The sequence below is a fragment of the Rhodofomes roseus genome (genome assembly GCF_022264815.1).
Source record: "Rhodofomes roseus strain CIRM-BRFM 1785 chromosome Unknown C8Q71scaffold_34, whole genome shotgun sequence".
Classification (NCBI taxonomy): domain Eukaryota; kingdom Fungi; phylum Basidiomycota; class Agaricomycetes; order Polyporales; family Fomitopsidaceae; genus Rhodofomes; species Rhodofomes roseus.
The window spans coordinates 282105-300783 of NW_025952990.1; the positions used below are offsets into that span (position 1 = coordinate 282105).

The 18679-nt window shown below is 57.8% G+C and overlaps 6 protein-coding genes across 6 annotated transcripts; 2 read left to right on the top strand and 4 right to left on the bottom strand.

Annotated features, from left to right (window-relative positions):
* Positions 1–1344: 1344 nt before the first annotated feature.
* Positions 1345–4023, bottom strand: C8Q71DRAFT_862873 (uncharacterized protein; the record flags this gene model as incomplete). The annotated part of the gene is made up of 1 exon (XM_047928086.1): positions 1345–4023. One exon carries the CDS (start codon positions 4021–4023, stop codon positions 1345–1347), a length of 2679 nt encoding a protein of 892 aa, XP_047773379.1.
* A 2048-nt stretch (positions 4024–6071) lies between these two features.
* On the bottom strand, positions 6072–7455 carry C8Q71DRAFT_727774 (uncharacterized protein; the record flags this gene model as incomplete). Its single annotated transcript, XM_047921896.1, has 3 exons — positions 6072–6209; positions 6247–7079; positions 7287–7455. The coding sequence occupies 3 exons, from the start codon at positions 7453–7455 to the stop codon at positions 6072–6074; spliced, it is 1140 nt and encodes a 379-aa protein (XP_047773380.1).
* A 2197-nt stretch (positions 7456–9652) lies between these two features.
* Positions 9653–11502, top strand: C8Q71DRAFT_386217 (uncharacterized protein). The gene is made up of 4 exons (XM_047918234.1): positions 9653–9837; positions 9977–10036; positions 10094–10361; positions 10417–11502. The coding sequence occupies exons 1-4, from the start codon at positions 9745–9747 to the stop codon at positions 11223–11225; spliced, it is 1230 nt and encodes a 409-aa protein (XP_047773381.1). The 5' UTR covers positions 9653–9744; the 3' UTR covers positions 11226–11502.
* A 1049-nt stretch (positions 11503–12551) lies between these two features.
* C8Q71DRAFT_799565 (uncharacterized protein) lies at positions 12552–13285 on the bottom strand (the record flags this gene model as incomplete). The annotated part of the gene is made up of 3 exons (XM_047925894.1): positions 12552–12850; positions 12911–13087; positions 13150–13285. 3 exons carry the CDS (start codon positions 13283–13285, stop codon positions 12552–12554), a joined length of 612 nt encoding a protein of 203 aa, XP_047773382.1.
* Positions 13286–14126: 841 nt separating this feature from the next.
* Positions 14127–15934, top strand: C8Q71DRAFT_843272 (ankyrin; the record flags this gene model as incomplete). The annotated part of the gene is made up of 4 exons (XM_047926565.1): positions 14127–14379; positions 14439–14518; positions 14837–15422; positions 15471–15934. The coding sequence occupies exons 1-4, from the start codon at positions 14220–14222 to the stop codon at positions 15932–15934; spliced, it is 1290 nt and encodes a 429-aa protein (XP_047773383.1). The 5' UTR covers positions 14127–14219.
* Positions 15935–16368: 434 nt separating this feature from the next.
* Positions 16369–17668, bottom strand: C8Q71DRAFT_862878 (terpenoid synthase; the record flags this gene model as incomplete). The annotated part of the gene is made up of 5 exons (XM_047928087.1): positions 16369–16785; positions 16849–17131; positions 17184–17358; positions 17423–17461; positions 17536–17668. 5 exons carry the CDS (start codon positions 17666–17668, stop codon positions 16369–16371), a joined length of 1047 nt encoding a protein of 348 aa, XP_047773384.1.
* Between the last annotated feature and the right edge of the window lie 1011 nt (positions 17669–18679).

An 18679-nucleotide genomic window follows, 5' to 3' on the forward strand; every position in this document is an offset into this window, starting at 1 on the left:
TTTCCTCGTTCGCTGACGGTTGTTCATCTCCGGATTCGTCGTCCTCACGGGATTCGAAAACGACTCCTCCTGATAGCCCGTCGGCGGCATAGGCCCGCCGAGGCGTAAAGGAAGAGCGCGATTCGGTCTTGGTGGAGGGAAGGTGGAGCAACTGCTCATACTGAGACGTTCGCGCCGGGGCCATGGAAGCGAATGCGATAAGCTCATCTGTCTTATCGGCCACTTTCGCCATGAGTGTAAGAGTTCGTGGGCTTGGAACCCTTGATTGGGGGGCCGGGCTGCCCGTGAACTTGACGTTTGGTGGTCGCGGCGCGACCGGGGAGAATGTCGTGAGGTCTTGATGTCGTTAGCGAGGCGAGGAGCTCCCGCTGTAGTCGTAGCTGGGCGAGGAGCCTAGCTGTGGCGTAGTGTGTCCTAGGACGGGCGAGGAGCCAGGCCGAGGGCGTGTCCTAGACTGGGGCGAGGAGCCGTGTCGAGGGGGAGTCCTGGACGCAGGCGAGGAGCCTTGTCTAGGATTGGTCCTAGGCGTGGCGAGGAGCGCAGGCCGAGGAGGGTTGAACGTACTCGGATGGCGCGGGGTTCGCACACAGACGATGTGGTAGTTCAGGTGTAAGAATGGATTACTTCCCAATAAGGAAGGCGGATGGCTAAGTACAGACGATCTAATCTAATCTACACTAGACAGTTCATAATCTTATCTACTAGGGCAGGCATAGTATTGCCTACCCGTCACAGAGCCCCCCATTATGAAGTGTGTAGTGTGAAGGTGAGGGGACAAATGAGTGCAGATAGAAGAAGTAAATGTGAGTGTAGAATAGAGGGTGAAAAAAGAACAAGAGATAAGAAAAAAATTTCGGCAGTAAACTGCGGCTCCGCCACGCAGAGGCTGAGCTGTCCCGCACGCACCACATCCGAGCATCTATCCCTGCCGCGCATCAGCCAAGACGCACAGGCAACCATCGGCGACGCCCTCGCATGCTCAGCTAGATCCCCGCATGCTCCACTAACCTCCCTTGCCCGTGGCAGCCTTGCCCTCTTCCCTACACAGAGGACGTGCTCTCCTGCTTGTACAGCGTCCCGAGCTATCATCCTCGCAAAGGGTCTGCACATCCCTCGGGCTAGGGTCGGCTAGGCCCTGGCATAGCTGCCCTAGGGTCCTATCCTCCCCTACCCCCCCTACTGCCCCCCAATCTCGAGTCGGAAGGATCCGGTCGGGGAGTTTCGGCTCGGGATTCTCGTGACAAAAGGTAGTGAGAGTAGAGGAGAGGAGTTAAGGGTGGGTGGGCTGGGACAAGACAGAGGTGTTGGGAGTGCTGCCCCCCAGGATTCAGACAAGGTGTGGGATCACACACTTGCTGGAGCCTGAGGTTTCCGCAGGAAACTACTCCAGAACCGCACGAGGTTTTCGTGTTGCGGAGGGAGACCAGAGGATTCCGTGTCGGCGGGTAGGCTGATTGCTTGGGAAGGCGGGGAGCTGCGCCTGTCCGTCGAGACCGAGGGCGAACAAGCAGAGGGCGGACAGGCGTCGAGCGTACCCGACGTCGATGGCAAGGGAGGGGAGTGTCTACCGCGCGAGCCATCGTGGCTGCCCGTACTCGCAGCCGGTAGTGCCTTACTCGGGCGATTCGACGTGCTTGACCGCGCAGATCGCAAGGTGGCTTCGAACGTTTGACTTGTGCGCACCGGGGTTGGCCAGTGTTCTCGCTGCGTCGGAGACGAGGGGTGAGGCGCGGAGCGGCGAGACGCAGGAATGTCCACCGTTGGAGAACCCGCAACTAGCGGCGAACGGCGAGGGAGATTGGTTTTCCCATGAGAGGCTGCAAGGTATTGCACCGGCGAGCCCGCGAAGCGCTTGAACGAAGGCGAGGGTGAGCGTGCAGGAGAGGAAGGCTCGCGCACACCTTCGACAGGAGCGGGCCCATCGATTTGTTGCGGAAGCGGGGCTTGATGCGTCGCGCGGTCAATGGGACGCGAGTGCGGCGGGAGCTTGAAGCGTTGTGCGCGCTCGGAAGGGGCAGGCGCATCGTACTGGGTCGAACGCGCGGAGCTCGTGCACGTAGTGAGCCGTTCCCCAGATGAATGGTTCGAATCGCAGGGCTGCACCGCGCGCGAGGCTTCCATCGAGCGTAGACTCAGCTCCTGCGTCGAGGCGGCATGAGCCCGCACCTCGCATTGGCGCGGTGTGCCTGTTAGGGCTTGGCAATCTCCCTGAGCCAGGGCTGGGCAGTCGCGAGATGTGCGGGTGGTTCGCACGACTTCGCTGCTGACCGGGGGGAGAGCGCAGCGCACGCGCGCATCCTCTCGAGTCGCGTCACCGGCGGCTTGGTCTTCGCGCGGCCGTACCGCGGTACGATTGCGCTCCTCACGTATATCTTCGCGTAGGGAGAGAGCGAGGCTACGCTTCGCAGCGGCCGCTGCCCGGATTGCCCTCGCGGCTGATATTTCGGCGTCGAGCTGGCGCTCTTCGTGTGCACGCAAGGCTCGAGCGCGCGAGCGCGGTGACATGGCGCGAGCGGGCCGGTCTTCGTATTGCGCGGGAACACGTGTCTCGCGCAGCGCTTCACCGGAGGGTTGAGCATCCTCGCGCTGGCCGCAGGCGCGTTGATCATCCTCGCAATAGGCTGGAGGGGGCGCGTGCGCACGAATGTCGGACCGTGGTCGGTGCGCAGAGACTTGCGTGCCGTTCGCAATCGGGTGCAGGGGAGTGCGCGGGGACGAGTCGGCTACCGGGCGGCGCGAGCGTAGAGACGCGTCGGACAGGGGCGGTGGAGCCGGAGAGCGGTGGGTGTGCTCGACATGCGCGAGTGCGTCTCGTTGACGTATCGACAAGGACGCTTCGACAGGAGGTACGCGAGTGCATTCCACGGGCGTACGCGTGCCAGGTGAGAGAGCCTGAGCGGCCGGCGGATGCTCAGACGTAGGCTCGTCGAGCATGAAGGGACGAGCGGGCGGGTCGTCCCGTTGCGCGATGGCGCGTGTTTGTTTGCGTTGCTCGGACACCAGGGCTTGAGCCGCGAAGTACGCGTAGACGTCCGCTCGCCCTTGCGAGCACGGCGAGAGGGCGCGCGGGGGCGGTAACCGAGGCGATGGTGCGTCGAACGGGGAGGAGGGAGCCGCAGAGAGCGCGCTGCGCGTAACGAGCGCGAGCGCATCCATCGCGAGCAGGTGCGCCGGGGGTACGCGAGGACGAGGCGGCTGGGAGAGCGCAGAGGATGGACGGACCTGGCTACTCACCGTTGTACCCTCTCGCCCTCTCTCCCCTACCCCCGCTCTTGTCGTCGAGCTCGCGTTCGCGAGTCGCGTACCCTCGCCCTCCGAGTCGCGGCCGTTCGCGTTGTGGGCGGCGAGCCTGCGCGCTGTCGAGTACGCCGCGTCGAGTGCCGGCGTGGCTTGCGCGGCGACCTGGGCTGCGCGCTCGTGGTGCGTGCGCATTCGCGTTTGCTCGTACCGGGGCGGCGAGACCGCGCGTGTCGACGGCGCGTCGCGTTGCGCGTGGGCGCGGGCCGTCTCGTTGCGTGTCGCGCTGCGGGACGGTCGGTCGTCTTCGCGTTGGGTGCACGCGCGCGCGCGTTCTTCGCGTTGGGTGCGCGCGAGCGCGCGTTCTTCGCTCGCGTCGTGAGCCGGGGCCTGTCGGCTGCGAGGAGAGCGGAGCCATCGCTCGTCCTCGCAGTCCGGTTGGCGCGTCGAGCGGGCGAGAGGACGCGAGAGAGGAGGAGGAGGGAGGTCGCCGCGAGAGTCGACGCGACGGTCGAGCGCCGAGGGCCGCGCGTCCACCGCGCTCGGGCGCTCGTGCGATCGCGCGGTTCCCACGGGCCTCCGAATGGGCGTAGAGGGCGCGGCGGGTGCAGGCGAGTCGCGGGGAGTGGCGGAAGGAGGTGGCGGGTAGCCTCGAGGCGCGGTCGTCGAGGAGAGGGTGCTGGCACCGAGCGCGCGCGCGCTCTTCGACGACGACGCGTGCTTGAGCTGCCGAATAGGTGACAGGGCGTCCCAATGGGATCGCGAGAGCCACGTCGTTGAAGGCATTAGGTTAGGATGAATATAGAACAGTTAGAATGAGAATAGACAAGGTCTAAATATACGAGGGAGTTCACAGGGCAGTGGACCGGTCCCCTGAGTGTCCACCAATGTAAGAGTTCGTGGGCTTGGAACCCTTGATTGGGGGGCCGGGCTGCCCGTGAACTTGACGTTTGGTGGTCGCGGCGCGACCGGGGAGAATGTCGTGAGGTCTTGATGTCGTTAGCGAGGCGAGGAGCTCCCGCTGTAGTCGTAGCTGGGCGAGGAGCCTAGCTGTGGCGTAGTGTGTCCTAGGACGGGCGAGGAGCCAGGCCGAGGGCGTGTCCTAGACTGGGGCGAGGAGCCGTGTCGAGGGGGAGTCCTGGACGCAGGCGAGGAGCCTTGTCTAGGATTGGTCCTAGGCGTGGCGAGGAGCGCAGGCCGAGGAGGGTTGAACGTACTCGGATGGCGCGGGGTTCGCACACAGACGATGTGGTAGTTCAGGTGTAAGAATGGATTACTTCCCAATAAGGAAGGCGGATGGCTAAGTACAGACGATCTAATCTAATCTACACTAGACAGTTCATAATCTTATCTACTAGGGCAGGCATAGTATTGCCTACCCGTCACAATGAGAGCCGCGATGGTGAGGATCGAGTCCAGCGTGAGCACGGTGGACCAGGTAGGCGGGGCATTCTGCATGACGGCCAGTATCTCATCGACTGGTCGCTCCGGGGTACCCGCAATGTGGCGGTGGTAAAGGAGTCGTCGATCTACGAAATCCATGGGGAATTCCTTCTCGTGTCCTGGCTGACGGAAACGTTGGCCGTCGTATTGTGTGCGCAGAGCGACTAGGAACTTGTGGGTGAAGAACTGAACTTTGATACCTTCGTACAGACTCCACCAACCCGACGAGTAGAGCTTCTGCGTTTCGTAATCGAGAAGTTGCCACCATCGTTCAGCACGACCCGTGAATCGATCAGGTGCGGCGGCGCCGAGGTCTCTGGCCACCGAGTCGTTTTTCCGAGCGAGGTTGTTCATCTTGTGCAGATAGATGAGAATAGTCTTCCGGCTCCCATTCCACTCGGGTATAGAGTCTCGCGATATTTTCTGATCCAGACGGATTCCGGATTCTCTCAGAGCAGGCAATTGTTGGATGATGATCGTGGGTCGATTATCCGGTGAGGCTTGAGCGGAGCTGGATCCACCGTAGGGAGGTCCGCCTCCTGGAGGGCCGCCAGGGTATCCGTCCGGATATCGGTCGCCCCCCGAGTTCCTGCCGTCGTTTCCGTCGTCGCGATCGTTCTGGTTAGGTCCATCATTGCCGTTTCCGCCGCCTCCGCCTCCCGGAGGGTCTCCTCCCCCGGGAGGACCGCCCGGAGGGCCGCCGAAAGGAGGACCTTTCCCAGGACGGTCGGCTCGGCTGGAACGGGTGCTGTGAATTGACTCGTCGTCGCGATGGTTCTGCTCTTTGGACTTCGGAAAACTGGGTGCGTGGGGTTGGTAAACCCCTTGCGCCGAGTAACCGGTAGGACGAGCTTCGTAAACGAACACCTTTTCGCCCGAGGCGCCTTTGGATTGACGAATTTGGTCGTAATGCAGGCCCTGGGCCAGATGAGGAGGGGTATCGTGTTGAGGGACCGGAGCAGGTACTGCCCGGAATTGAGAAAGCGACATAGAGACAGGACGTCCGGCAGGGAAGACGGCGTCGCGGACAGCCTGAGCCGCTGCCGATTCCGGAAGGGCGCAAGAGTGACTCCTAGCCCCGATAGCTGAGGCTCGACGCTCGACTGGAGGAGCTGGAGAGGAATTATTGAGGGGACGAGAGGCCCCGTCCTCTTGGAACTGAACCTTCCGCCGGTTTCCGTCTTCGTTGGAGGGCAAGGTGAAATCCGGGTTAGCATGACTCGAACGGTGGGTGAACCGTCGACGACTGTCCACCGTGGGAGGCAATCGAACACTTTCCTCCGGCTTGAGGGGAGGAGAAGGTTCGGAAGGGACGCTCGGGACGGGCCGAGTCAGTTCCAATTCGACACGATCCATGGAGGAAGCACGCGAATGTTGAGCCATGCTCTCATTCATGGAAACCGAAGCCCCATGCGTGACGGGAGTGACAAGCAAGGAAGCCGGGAGTACTCGAAATCGGAGTTCAGGAGGTACTTGCTTATTCGCCAGGTCGGGATCGAGTCCCTTAGTCTTGCCCAGTCGACGGAGTACTACAGCCTGATATTCAGGCGTCAGGTTATGAAAGACGTCGGGGTGTTGCAGCCATTTATCGATTACGACCCTTTTGGAGTTCGAGTCCTTGACGTGCAAACTGAAATCCGAGTCCGTCGACCTGATTGAGCTCGGGTAGAGTTGCCCAAGATGGAGGGCGCGTCGTTGATGAATCAAGGTAAGGGCTTTGGCCGCTCGGTACTGGAGGACTCGGAACGCGTCGGAGAGTAGACCTCTCGACGCGGATCCTTGAAGAGCTTCGAGCAAGGAGTCGGCGTGGTCGGCTTTCCACCGACGGGAACCCCCTTCCAACTTTAGCATGGAGGCGACCAAGGTCTCCAAGCCTTCGACGACATAGTCGACCCGCCTCATCGCTCTAGCGGTCAAGTGGAACCGTGACTCTTTGTCCTCCACTTCGGCCGTGTTGCGGACGTCAGAATTAGCGAGGTCGTCTCCGACAAACGCGTTCGCTTCTTCGAACAGCGTGCCAAATTTGCCCATCGCGTCGGGTGCATTGAGGTCGTTGAAGAGAGCTTCAGCTTCGGCGGGCTTGCGCAGGTGCACGTAGAAGTGACCTGATTCATCCAACAAGTCCTTGAGATGGGATTTGTCGACAGCTTCTTTGGCGGCCTTCCTAACTTCCGCCGCCGAGAGGGGTGTAGGACCCACCTCGGGCAGAGGGGGCGGGGCGCTGGGACGCCAAGGGGTGGATGCGGCGAAAGGAGGCGCGTTGTAATCGAGAGGAGCGACTTCGCTCGCAAACGAAGGAAAGAACAGGTTGGTTCGGGGCTCAGAAGGCAAAGCGGACGTCGCCGACGGTGAATGATGAAAATTCCACTTCGACGGCAACGCGGTCTGAGAGCTAGTGTCTGCGGGGCGGGGCCGAGGAGATTCCACGAGCGAGGTACCTCTCACATCGTGGAGGGATACAGGGCCAAGATTGACACGAGGAGGGAGATCGCCCGGAGCCGGGATGAGCGGTGACGAGTCCCGCAGGACAACTGGAGCAGTCGCGGGGGAGGACCGACCGGGATCGCTCATCCTTGAGGAGGGGGTGGAGAAGTTGGAAGACTTACTTGTCCTGAGAGACGGGTTGGGATTACCCGCGTCCTCGGTGTCCTCCACGTAGGCCGACATGTGCGTGAATGGCGTCGTGGAGCCTGACGGAACTGCTGAAGGCGGACGCGAGGGTCGAGATGCGTCTCCGAGGAAGGAAGTACCAACTCCCGGAGCCCGCCCAGCCATACCGTTGTTAGAGGAAGGTGCCAGGTAGTGGACCGCTCCCCTGAGTGTCCACCAATGTGAGAGACGGTAGTATCGTCAACTCGCTAGAGGGGAACGGGCTACCTGGCAGCCTCGAGCGTTGGTGACCGCCCTGCGGTCGGGTCTTATAAGTCGTGAGCTGGCGAGGCGCCAGAGGTGGTCGTGATACGTGATAGGCGAGGAGCCTAGTGAGTCGTGTTAGTCGTGCGTCGGCGAGGAGCCGACGAGAGAGTCGTGCCCGAGGCGAGGAGCCCGGGAGGCGAGTCGGCGAGGAGCGCGACGCGCTAAGCCGGCGAGGAGCTCGACTTAAGGAGCTGGCGAGGGGCTGCTCCGTTGCACGGTGAGTAGCACACGCAGTCGGTCAGCGTGCGAGGAGCGCGCTTTGACCTTGGAAGGAGCTCCCGGTTCGGACGGCGCGGTTAGTCGCACACGGACGAAGTGGTTGAGGAGCAAGTAGAAGTGTGTCTCCATTAGGCAAGCGCGCGCAAGTCGGTCGCGAGCGCGCGTCTTAGATAATTACATGAGGGTTAGAACACTAAATACTAATGATAATTATGTACGTGCACAGAAGACGTGCGGGTCGCGATTCTTGAATACCATTTTGTACGTAGTGGTGTACGCGGACTTGATGCGTTCCACCGCGTCCGTAACACATACGCTACCGGACACTGCCCCAGTGATCTGCTTACGTATCTCTCCGCGCTGATTGCACTATCTCTTGTATTTAAACTTGTTGTACAGTAGCGGTCGAACTTCACGTTCGACCTGGTTAACTCTTGAATCCTATCTCCTTCGCTTGCCCACTTCCCCTACGCCCTAGCGGCAGGTGACGACCAAGCTCGGATAGGCCCGACCGACCAGGAGCCTTTGAGGAAGCCAGCACAGCTAGTCCTCTCGAACGCCCCGACGGATCCAGACTCTAGACGAGAGTAAGCCCTTGTTAAAGGCAGCGTCTTCAGTAGAAGTTTGTTCTCGTATTGGCTATCGCCTTCATCATTGTCCCGCTCCTACCCGTCGCGTAACAATGGGGGTGGTTCGGAACGCTGCACAGATGAGTCGTAGCGCTCTGTGCTGGACTTTCTCAAGCCAGTCTACGTGCTTCTTTCTTCCCGTCCACCATGCCGCGCTTGCATACGTCATGATTGGGCGTACACAAGCGGTGTATAGTGTTCGTAGGTGCGTCTGGGACAAGCCTCGTACCGTGTTAGCCAGCATACTAAGACCATTTACAGTCTTTTCTGCTCGCCCGGCCATCTGTTTGACGTGGAAGTCAAACGTCAGCCCTCGGTCCATGTACACCCCCAGCCATTTGATGGCATGTTCCGCATGCACCACTGCTACCATGCCGTCAGGGCCAGGTAGGGTGATGGATGGGGAATTGCCATTGACACGGTGCTTCTTCGAGTAATGCATGAGTTCTCGTTTCACAAGATCAGGTGAGAGTCCAACTCCGGTGAGCCATTCTTCTACCACTGTGTAAGCGATTTTCAGCATCCTGACATTGGTGTCAAGGGATGCCGATGAGACATATAACTTTCCGTCGTCCACGAACATGAGTAAGTGGACGGCAGAAGGTTGGTCTGGCAGTCTTAGGCCCGCCTTCTGGGCTGCCTCGTGTACCATTGCGTGATGCTCGAAGATCTCGAGGATCTCTGCTGCGTATATGATCGACAGGATCGGTGATACGGGTGATCCCTGTGGGATGCCATTCACGACGGGTTTCATAGCCCCTCGTATGCCATCAAGGCATATGGCTGCTTCTCGTTCCGACAGGAACGAGGCTGTCCACTTGACTGGCTGTAGCGGGATGCGTTTCTCTCGCATGACGTTGAGAAGCCTGCCGTGGTTGACGAAATCAAAGAATCCTTTGATGTCAAACGTCAATGCGGACGTAACCTTGTCATGGTTATGTGCCGCTTCCACATCGTGCGCGAATGTCAAGATGGCGTCGTCCGTCGAGCTTGACGGACGTCCGCCAAACTGGTTCGCCGGTACAAGATTCAAAGTAGAGACGAGGTAGCAGCGGAAAGCCAAGAAAGGAGAACGCGAGTGAATGGTGACGTCACATGAGCGCGTACAGACGTGACTTTCCAATTTGAAATTTCTCGCGAATGGAACTTCACGTGACCCAAAGCACGAATCATACGACTAGACCATTGGGCCGTTAGTACATTTTCCCTGCAAAGCCATCATATTGGTGGTGGCGATTGACTTCTGGGCTCGCCGAGTCCGCGAGCGACACCCTTTACCGGGCGAACTCTGGCGGTCGCGATGACAGAGCTTCCACCTCCACCACAGACTGCTGTCTTCCATATAGACCATAAACGGCGCAAGGTCACTCCTGAACGAGCAAAGGCAAACTATGTCCGTACGCTCGCTTGACTTCAATTGCCACTGGCTAACCCGAACGTGAAACTTCAAACCGTGCATTCTTGTATGACCTCGCTTTGCTGCAAATCATCCCTCACCGGCACTATGCGCTGTTGTCCCTCGATATACGTAGCTTGTCGGACAACTGCGGTTGCGGTTGCAGTATGCCAAATTGAAGGTCGAGCATGGATGGGTGAGCACATCATCTCAGCCACGGCACCAACGCCTCATATGGGGTAACCTCCGTTAGCAAAGGCAAACGCTCAATGAGGTTGAAAACCTGTACTTCCGTCATACACACAAGAACCGCCCTCCTGCGACGCCCAACTTGGGCGGACGACGGACGAGTGGCTCGAATGGCGCCCGCTATACACCAAACATGCTTTTCCCGGTGAATGAATATCGCCCCGAACACAATGCTGCCACGGAACATGAGGTCCTGCACAAGGGCGAGGTAGCTCATTTTCAACTGGTGCCTGCTATCGCAGACGGGGTGGTCGCCACGGAAATGGACGAAGGTGCGTGTTCTCCGCCCCCAACCTTGAATGAGATCTCAACTCGCGGTGCATGCAGTACCGCCTTCGACAGAACCCGCTGAGACAAGTGCCGCACCTGCCATCTCCGTTCGACGCCCGCACAGCGGGCAAAGTGGGCCCGACTCCGGCACGCTCGAGCAAGCTGCGGCCTCAATGTTCAGCCCGCCACCGCCGGTCACCGCCGCACACACGTCGTCCCAACTGAACATTGAAGGGCCGGTCCCGCCATCATCAATACCGATGACAGATGCCACCCTCGTTCCACATTCGAACGGGATGATGCCCGCGCACTTGCAACATGCCAATGTACCCTTCAGCATGAGCGAACCCAGCTTCTACCATCCAGGTCAGCAGGGGCATGACCCGTTCTACGCTGCCCAAACGCAAGCATTTCAGTACGAGTTCCACTATCACACACCGCAACCGCCGCCCGCCCCGCCGCCCTCGCAGCTACAACAGGACTTCGCCCAATCCCTGCCCCCACCGTCTCACACGCAACTTCAGACACCTCCGCAGCACCATCCCTCACCTCAATCACGGCACACGCAACCTGATACCTTCCGCCCGATTGCACCGGCTGCTCCACCTTCGCACGCACCCGCGCCTGCCAACCAGACCCTCACGTACGACGCGTTCTGGTCATCCCACTCACTGTCCGCGCCGTCCTACCGGAACGTGTTGTTCAACTCCCCCGAATCGACAGCCCAGGGCATGGGCGGGCACGATGTTCACGCTCGGCCTGGTGCGCTAAGTCTTGCTCACGGTGGCGTACCCGTGTTCGCACCGATGCCCGCTGCCGGTCTGTCTGATATGTCGGCGGCGCATGCGCCGGCACAAAATGCCTAGAGCTCTGGTCTATCCCGCATCTATTCTATATCTGGACAATGTTTTCGCGCACACGCATATGCTATCGTCCATCTACTCAGTGCTCAGTACCCGTAACTCATGAGTTTATTTGTATCATATCTTCATCGTGCTTGCACCGCAATGTAGTTCCCTTCTGGTATCAAAGTTTTCTTGGCTTCATTGTAACAAGATAGGTTTACGTCTTGTACGGAAAGGGCTCAGCCCTTACACGAGTGCTTATACCCGAATGATGTAGTGGCTTGCGAGCGAAGGAGCCACGCCGTCCTCTCACTCGAAGCTGTCTGCATCATTTATACATCCTCTATCTTGTCACAAAACTCACGAGAGGTATCGAAAAGTTACTCACTGCTAGACCGTAATATGTGTCGTACGCCGCGAATCCGGTGACTACAAACATCCTTTGTGCAACCCCATCCCATTCGACCTATCCTGGACCTATCTGCGCTTCCCCACTCCGTTCTTGAACCGAGGCCTTTCCGGCCGACTGCGAAGAACTCACTCAATTGTGCTGCAGTGTGCTTCTAAACGCACTGATGAGTATATGTGAATCGCAGGCGCACCCTTTCCAGGACGACAGGGCTGTGTCACTTACTGGGGTTCGCATAGGCATTACGACCGACCACGCATCCAACTTCTCTCGGATCCCGAGGGCCAGCCTCTCCACAACTGGCCGCAGGCGGTGTACGAGATTTGCCGCGTCCTGGCCTCAATACGGAGTTATCAGCTCGAAGACCTGACGATCTGGTCCTCCTTCAATCTCCAAAGTAACGCGCAGGACGAGCTGCGCGTCATCAGGAGTGGAATCGACCTAAAGGACCTGCATGCCGTCTTGCAGCAACCGTACTTCGACCGGTTGGAACGGGTCAAGGTCATGATGATGGTCAATTACCACCCAACGACACGCAGTAAGTCTGAAGTAGACGAGATCGCCCGAGCGCTCTCCCTCTTTCTCCTAAACATGTTTGGACCGTGGAACGCGCGAGGCATAGCCCAAGACGACTGGAGGTCAGCCCCATATATAACAGAAGTGAGGGTGCATTATTCCGAGGTCTGATATGCACTGAATAAAATTGATTGTCTCCGATAGAGATCGTCCAGCTTCTGAATACATATGTGTTTGGCGGTGCGGGCCCGTGGGTGTCGGGTGGAGTGTCGTGCTTCCAGGCGTCCCGTTGAGTCCGAGTTCTTGCGCAATAGGGATGTGAGCCATCGAAACGAAGCGGGACAGAGATAGTATTGAAAGTAGTGGTGCTGCGTTAGAGACACGCGATAGCCTAGACATCAATAGTAAACGTACACACCCATTTACATCGTAGTCGTAGGCAACGCCCAGTGTGACTCCTTCTGATTCTCGGTCACGTACTCGTAAACACGCGACCAGTCCCTGCAGACGTGCGTCGACCCCACGCCATCCGTGCCGATGAGATTACCGTCGTCATCCTTGGTATCCATAGCATCGATGGTGATGTCAGAGGCGCAGAGTACGGCCTGGCGAAGGTAGTTGAGGCATATGCCACTACGTGCGTTCGGTCCGTAGATCAACGCTTGTCGGAGCGTCTCGATGCACTCCAGTTGTGTGAACATCGACACGTTAAACTCGCGCCCTGAATAGAGAATCAACGGTCAGACGGAAATGTCATGCTGGTACTGCATTTTCGACGCACCTTCGGGACCGAGACGCACGCTCGCGTGACCTTGAGGGAACATATGAGTGAGGGTTTGCCATTCTGTCCATGTATCAAGGTCCCCCGTGGCCCTGTAGTGTTCCGAATTCTCGAATGTCATGCCGACGAAGTCCAGTTGCACAGGGAGCTCCCTCGGATAGTCATCCCCGACGTAGCCTTTCACGGGATCGCGGAGTCAAGTCAGAGACTGTATCAGCATCGCTGGTTATCGGACGCACTGTATCCTTTCCACTCCACTGCGCCCTTCTTCGCGACTCTGGTCCAGGTGATGGCGTTGAAGGCGACACTTATGGCCAGGACTATCCAGGCAGCAGTCGGCGGCGCCGGGAGCAGACGCAGCGAAAGGCGGAGCATGGTGATCGCTCAATTGATACCAACACCTGTGATCTTCGATGTCAGCAGACTCCAGCGTTAAGCTCAAACAGAAACGGACAGTCTGCAACTGCAAGTCCCGCAGAGCCGTGAGTGCATCGCAATACGATGCCACTGAGGCAACGGAGCGAAGGAGCTACTTACCTGACGCACATGCAGGTTCAGTCCAAGGAAGGTGCCCGGACGGCCCCGCGTCCCCGTCGCGGGCACTGATGATGGGCGCCGGTCCAACAATGCCGCATTGCCAATGAGAGTTAGTCCTGTCCAGCATCATGCAATGAGCTCGAGGTCGAGACGGGACTCCGGGAAGATCAATGTACACATACGGGGATCATATGAGCCGTTCGTCTTGCTCTTCCGACGTTCGAGATGAACAGTAGTGAGTGTCACTACTGATACTGAGTGCTTAGAGTTGTTATCAGCGCCGAGCAGCGAAGAGGAAACCAACGTCCTGGACGACGTATGCATGTCAGTTTGATGTCAGTACGTTTTGATGTGATGGGACATCTTGTGCACAGGGCGCCTCTGAAGCAGTACTTACGTATCAGAAACAGACGCTCGTAGGAGACATGTATGTTGCCGGAGGCTGAATGCAGTAGGAATGATATTGTGCGTATTATATTCCACTGGGAAAAGACGGAATCATGGATGGTCATTGGTAGTCGAGAATCACCTCGCCCGACTTATTAGCAGACTTTGCTGCGATTATTCACGTCATGTAAGTCCGATAATGAGTGCAATAATGACCATTTTTAATGCTGATACCGTGCTTACAAGTCAAATTCAGGTGGCCATAGATGGACAACACATCGTGCCACTGCCAGACTTGTCGGAGGCTCCCATCTCCTCGATCGACGCGCCCTCTTCTCATTGAGTCTCCTGCGACCATTGGCCTGATCACACTTTTGTTCACCCAATGGTCATGCTGAGCTTCGACGCGTCCGACAATGAGCGCGGCGCGGATGGCAATGGTGGCTATGACGTCCATCCGGAGATGATGGCCATCCTCAATCGGACGACTGGTTTCATCAAGGACGACGACGTCGGGAAGAGGTTCCGACATCTCTACCGAGGAGGTCTGATACTTATATTCTGGTTAGTCATTTACGCGTCACCCTTAATGCATTTTGTGTAGGCACTCTCAAGCAGGACCCGAGTAAGCTTAAGCAATTCGCGTTCGATTGTTTCTTCGGCCAGATCGCCAAGGTTAAGCGGGTGAGTAGTCGCAGTCCAAAAAGTCGCTTCTTCTTTCCATTTCAAGCGACTCGCCCATAATGGATATTTCGGCCCAGTGATAACGACTGAATTTATTCTCGCCCTGGGCCCTCTGCACATACCATGACATCTTGTCGCTCAACTATTCCCGTGTTTTCTGTGACTTACTGTCACCAAACGCACGTATGTTCTTCTCTTCCGGGAGCCGTATACACGGGCTCTATGCCAGTCTTCCCCCCACCTTTCCATTGCTGCTGAATGTTCTAGCCCGCGCTCATGCACGAATTCTAACGCGTCGGTTCCCCCTGACATTGGCAGGCAGTCGAGAGCGGGCAGGCTCCTGACCTCACAGGGACAGAGACGCCGTACAAGTTCGGGTACTGCACTCTCGTCATCGCCGGAGGCCAACGAGGCGCCGCGGCCTTCCCAGGTGCAGACCACGCCGCGACTCTGAAGTTCCTCATCTCCAGCGGGGTACCCATGGACTCCTGCGACATAGCTGGCCTCACCGCACTCCATCACGCCACCCAGAGCACGGATGGGCCGACACTTGCACTCGTCCGCATCCTCCTTGAGTCTGGTGCAAACGTCAACCTCCAGAACCGGTACGGCGAGATCCCCCTACTGTGCAGCTTCCATATGGCCGATGTGCGCCTCGTGGAGCTGTTCATGGAGTTCGGCGCAGACCTCGACATACCGAGCGCAGACGGTACGACAGGGCGCATGATCTTCGTAAACATAGGCCCAGCGGTCACTGCGGCAATCACGAAGTGGATCAGGAAGAGGAGTGGGGAGCGCAAGCCTCTCGACGGGAAGTCATGCGCGAAGTGCGGGGAGGCGGATGTTGCACTCAAGATATGCAAAAAGTGTCACGCAGCGAAGTACTGTTCGCCGGAATGCCAGAGTACGCCTTCGATCTGTCACAGGTGTCTGCGGTGCTTACAGTACGCAGGAGAAGACTGGCCGACGCACAAGCAGACGTGCACGCCGTTTGACGGGGTGACGTCCGTGACCGTCCGGCCGACATACCGCGATATCGGCACGCTCATGTCTCCCTTGGAACTCACGCGCCAAGCCATGAACCTTCCAGCGATCCCGCGCCCCCGCGCGCACTACCGCAGCGTGCACACGCCACACGTGGAGCCCGACCAGCCGAAGGCGATGGTCGTCAAAGTGCAGGTACCGTACCTGGGTGGGCCGGTAAAGCAGGGCGGGCCGCTGCTCATGTATAACAAGAAGCGCAGTCTGGTGTGTACACTGGAGGTCGCCGGTAACGAAACGGCATATGCGCGCATCGCGGAGACCGTCTGGACGAAGGGTGTTAACGGCGCGAAGGCGTACTTCCCTGCGGAGCTGAACAGCCAGGACGAACTGGTCATCAAGGTCGGCGAAGTCTTGGCTGAGCAGTCCTTCTGAGGTTTGGTCGCTTCCAGAGCGGCTAAGCTTGTGGAGGAGTTAATTGTAATGGCTATCATCCGGAATGGTTAATGTACGGCATGCCTTGTCGCGAGGAGTGTCCTATCTCATCTAGCCAATCCTTCCATAACGACAACAACGGCTGAAGCCCGGGGGTCGGTATCGTGTTTTGCACGCTCTGTTCTTGGCATAACGATCAAGCTGCAATCCCTCGCACGACATGCGGACGAGGATGCACAGGTCCCAGAATCAAGTCGTAAGTAACCAACACCCGCGTCCTGCCGCTTCCTAGGTGGCTGCTGTGTCTCGAATCTCGATTGCTACTCAAACTGGTTTGCGCAATCTATTGCTGCCGCTGATTCTTTTCAGGTGCTCTATGTATCGACAATCGCAGGCAGAGGACTCTAATGATGATGTAGATGGGATACTGACTATCACACCGCCAACTCTTCCGTCTTTCCCCACAATTCGTCGATGTCAGGTATAACGACGTTCTCCTGCCTCCGATCCCCATTCAGCAGCTGCGGTAGGAGCTGCACGCGGTGTGTCATGGCAACCTCTGCGCCCTTGCTTCCGAAGTACCTGCCACATTCGAAGTGCCAGCAGTACGCGCCACGCGGGCAGTTCGCGACATCGCGGAGCGCCTCGCGGAGCTGTTGATTCGTAAAGGCGTCCCATTGAGGATCAAAGGAATGGTAGGCCTTCAGGAACCTCTCCTGTAAAGTGATGTGCTGCTGGACGAGGAGATTGATAGCGTCGCCGAGGAGGAGCTTGTGTTCGAGCATAGTGATTGTGACGAGATTGTGCCGTGCGTCGCCAGCGCTTTGCTCTGTGTTGTAAGAGATGATGTCCTAATCACGGCAGCAGACTGAATAGTCAATGAAATGTGCTGACACTAAGTAGGATCCACGTACATTGTCGATGATCAACATGTCCGTGACGCATGCGCTCATTTCAACCATGGCAGGGTGATAGACAATCTCGTCTGGGAGCTCTTGCAGCATGAGAGCGTATAAGGGGCGGAAGCCGACCGTATCCCGGCGGATAGCAGGATAGCCGTCCACTGAGCGATAAATGTCCTTGTCCCGATCCGCGGCTTCGTCAACTACTGATCTGACATACTTGGTGAAATAGTCCACGAAGCGACTCTGGGCGACGGGACCAACAGAACCGCTCTCGATCGCACGTGCCCAGAAGCTATATCTCAGAAAAATCAGCGTGGGTTTGGCTGGGGATGCGCTAGACTGACCGCCGAGTGATCTCTCCGAGGATGACTTCGCCTTCCAGACGCGGCTGGTCCGGATGATGCAACGCGTCGATGACTGCGTCGACCATCTTTTGACACCCTTCCGCGTCTTCTACGTCGGTGTAGTGGTCAAAGGTGAAGAAGAGATTGAATAAATCGCAACCGGTCCTGAGCAACTCTGACATGACATGAGTCTCAGTGAGTTGCCATATTGTGCCCCGAACTTATGCATGTGGGCGCACCTCTGTTAGAGAACGGGTAGACCAGGGCACCGCAGAGTCCTGCAGAGATCTCAGTAAGTTCTCAAGCTATTTCTCATGCTACCCGGATGTTGAACGTCGATTTAGTTACTCACCAACCTTGCATTTGTCGAAAGCCCGCTGGGATGTCGTGTTGAACGCATGAAAGGAGCGGCACCCCTCTGCAGAAGCGGCCATGACCTCCTCAGCATTTGGGTTGATGCTCCGTGGCCAAGGCCAATGGTCCATAGTGTCAGGGAGGCTATAGTATGTCGGGATGTTCATGCTATTGAGAAGGAGCTGTGTCGCGTAAGCTGGAACAGACGCATCCTGTTTATATACCGTGCTCGACCCTCAGCAGGGGTATATGTGTGCAGTCCGAGTGTCGGAGCAGGACTAGTACTGGCGCCGCAGGATCAGACGGTTTCCTATGCGCACAAGGGAAGGTTTGTTCGTCGTGCATTCGTCCGAGTCGGAGATCGGGACTAGTGGCCTTAGTACCTTGGCATACAGCGGAAGAGTCATCGGTCATGCGGAAGAGGACGGCTGGCAGCATACCAAGAGGGAAATAGCAAAACGACGGTATGCTACAGTCGATCCACCGCGCTGTTGAGGATGCGCGTAGCGCGTCATCATCTTGCGACGTCCGCGTCATCATCTTGCGTCCGCGTCATGCTCTTCGTCGCAACGCATCATGGACGATAGGCGCTTTCTGTGATAAATACTAAGTTGTGAGAACGTCCGAGTAAGTACGGAGCGCTAGACCCCGGGTTCCATTCCGAGTCGGGCTGTTCGGGCTTCTAACGCCTCTTATGTTCGACTGGGGCTGGGAACTGAGCGACGGAATCATGAGCGAAACCCGTACTTCGGCGGGAGGATGAACCAGTGAGTGAGACGTACTGTTGTAGTTCAAAGTCACAGAACGATGGGGATACACCGCTGCCGCAACTTGAATCATTCGAGCAGCCTGCATATGAGTTTTCAAGGAACACTGCATCACAGTTCGCCTGAAATTTTAAGGCACCATAATGAGCGGTCTATTTCCAAATCTGTTGACTGTTATCGGTGCTCACCAATACCATGTATACGCTGGCACCGCAGGGCCACGTAGTCGGGGTTGCGCATCCGCCGGGATTGCATGCTGCTGAGTCTCTCCGGCTTCCTCGCAGGCACTGTCAGAGATTCTTTCTGCCGCATAGCCAGCGCATAGCACTCTGGACGTGGCCTTTTGATCTGTCTCTAGCATATGCGCCCATTCCT

What these genes read in the sequence shown, in the direction of transcription:
- C8Q71DRAFT_386217 (XM_047918234.1), top strand. Translation starts at nt 9,745, where the DNA reads ATGACAGAGCTTCCACCTCCACCACAGACTGCTGTCTTCCATATAGAC. An exon ending in AACGAGCAAAGGCAAACTAT is followed by an intron (nt 9,838 to 9,976) that starts GTCCGTACGCTC and finishes CGATATACGTAG; the next exon opens with CTTGTCGGACAACTGCGGTT. An exon ending in TGAAGGTCGAGCATGGATGG is followed by an intron (nt 10,037 to 10,093) that starts GTGAGCACATCA and finishes AACCTCCGTTAG; the next exon opens with CAAAGGCAAACGCTCAATGA.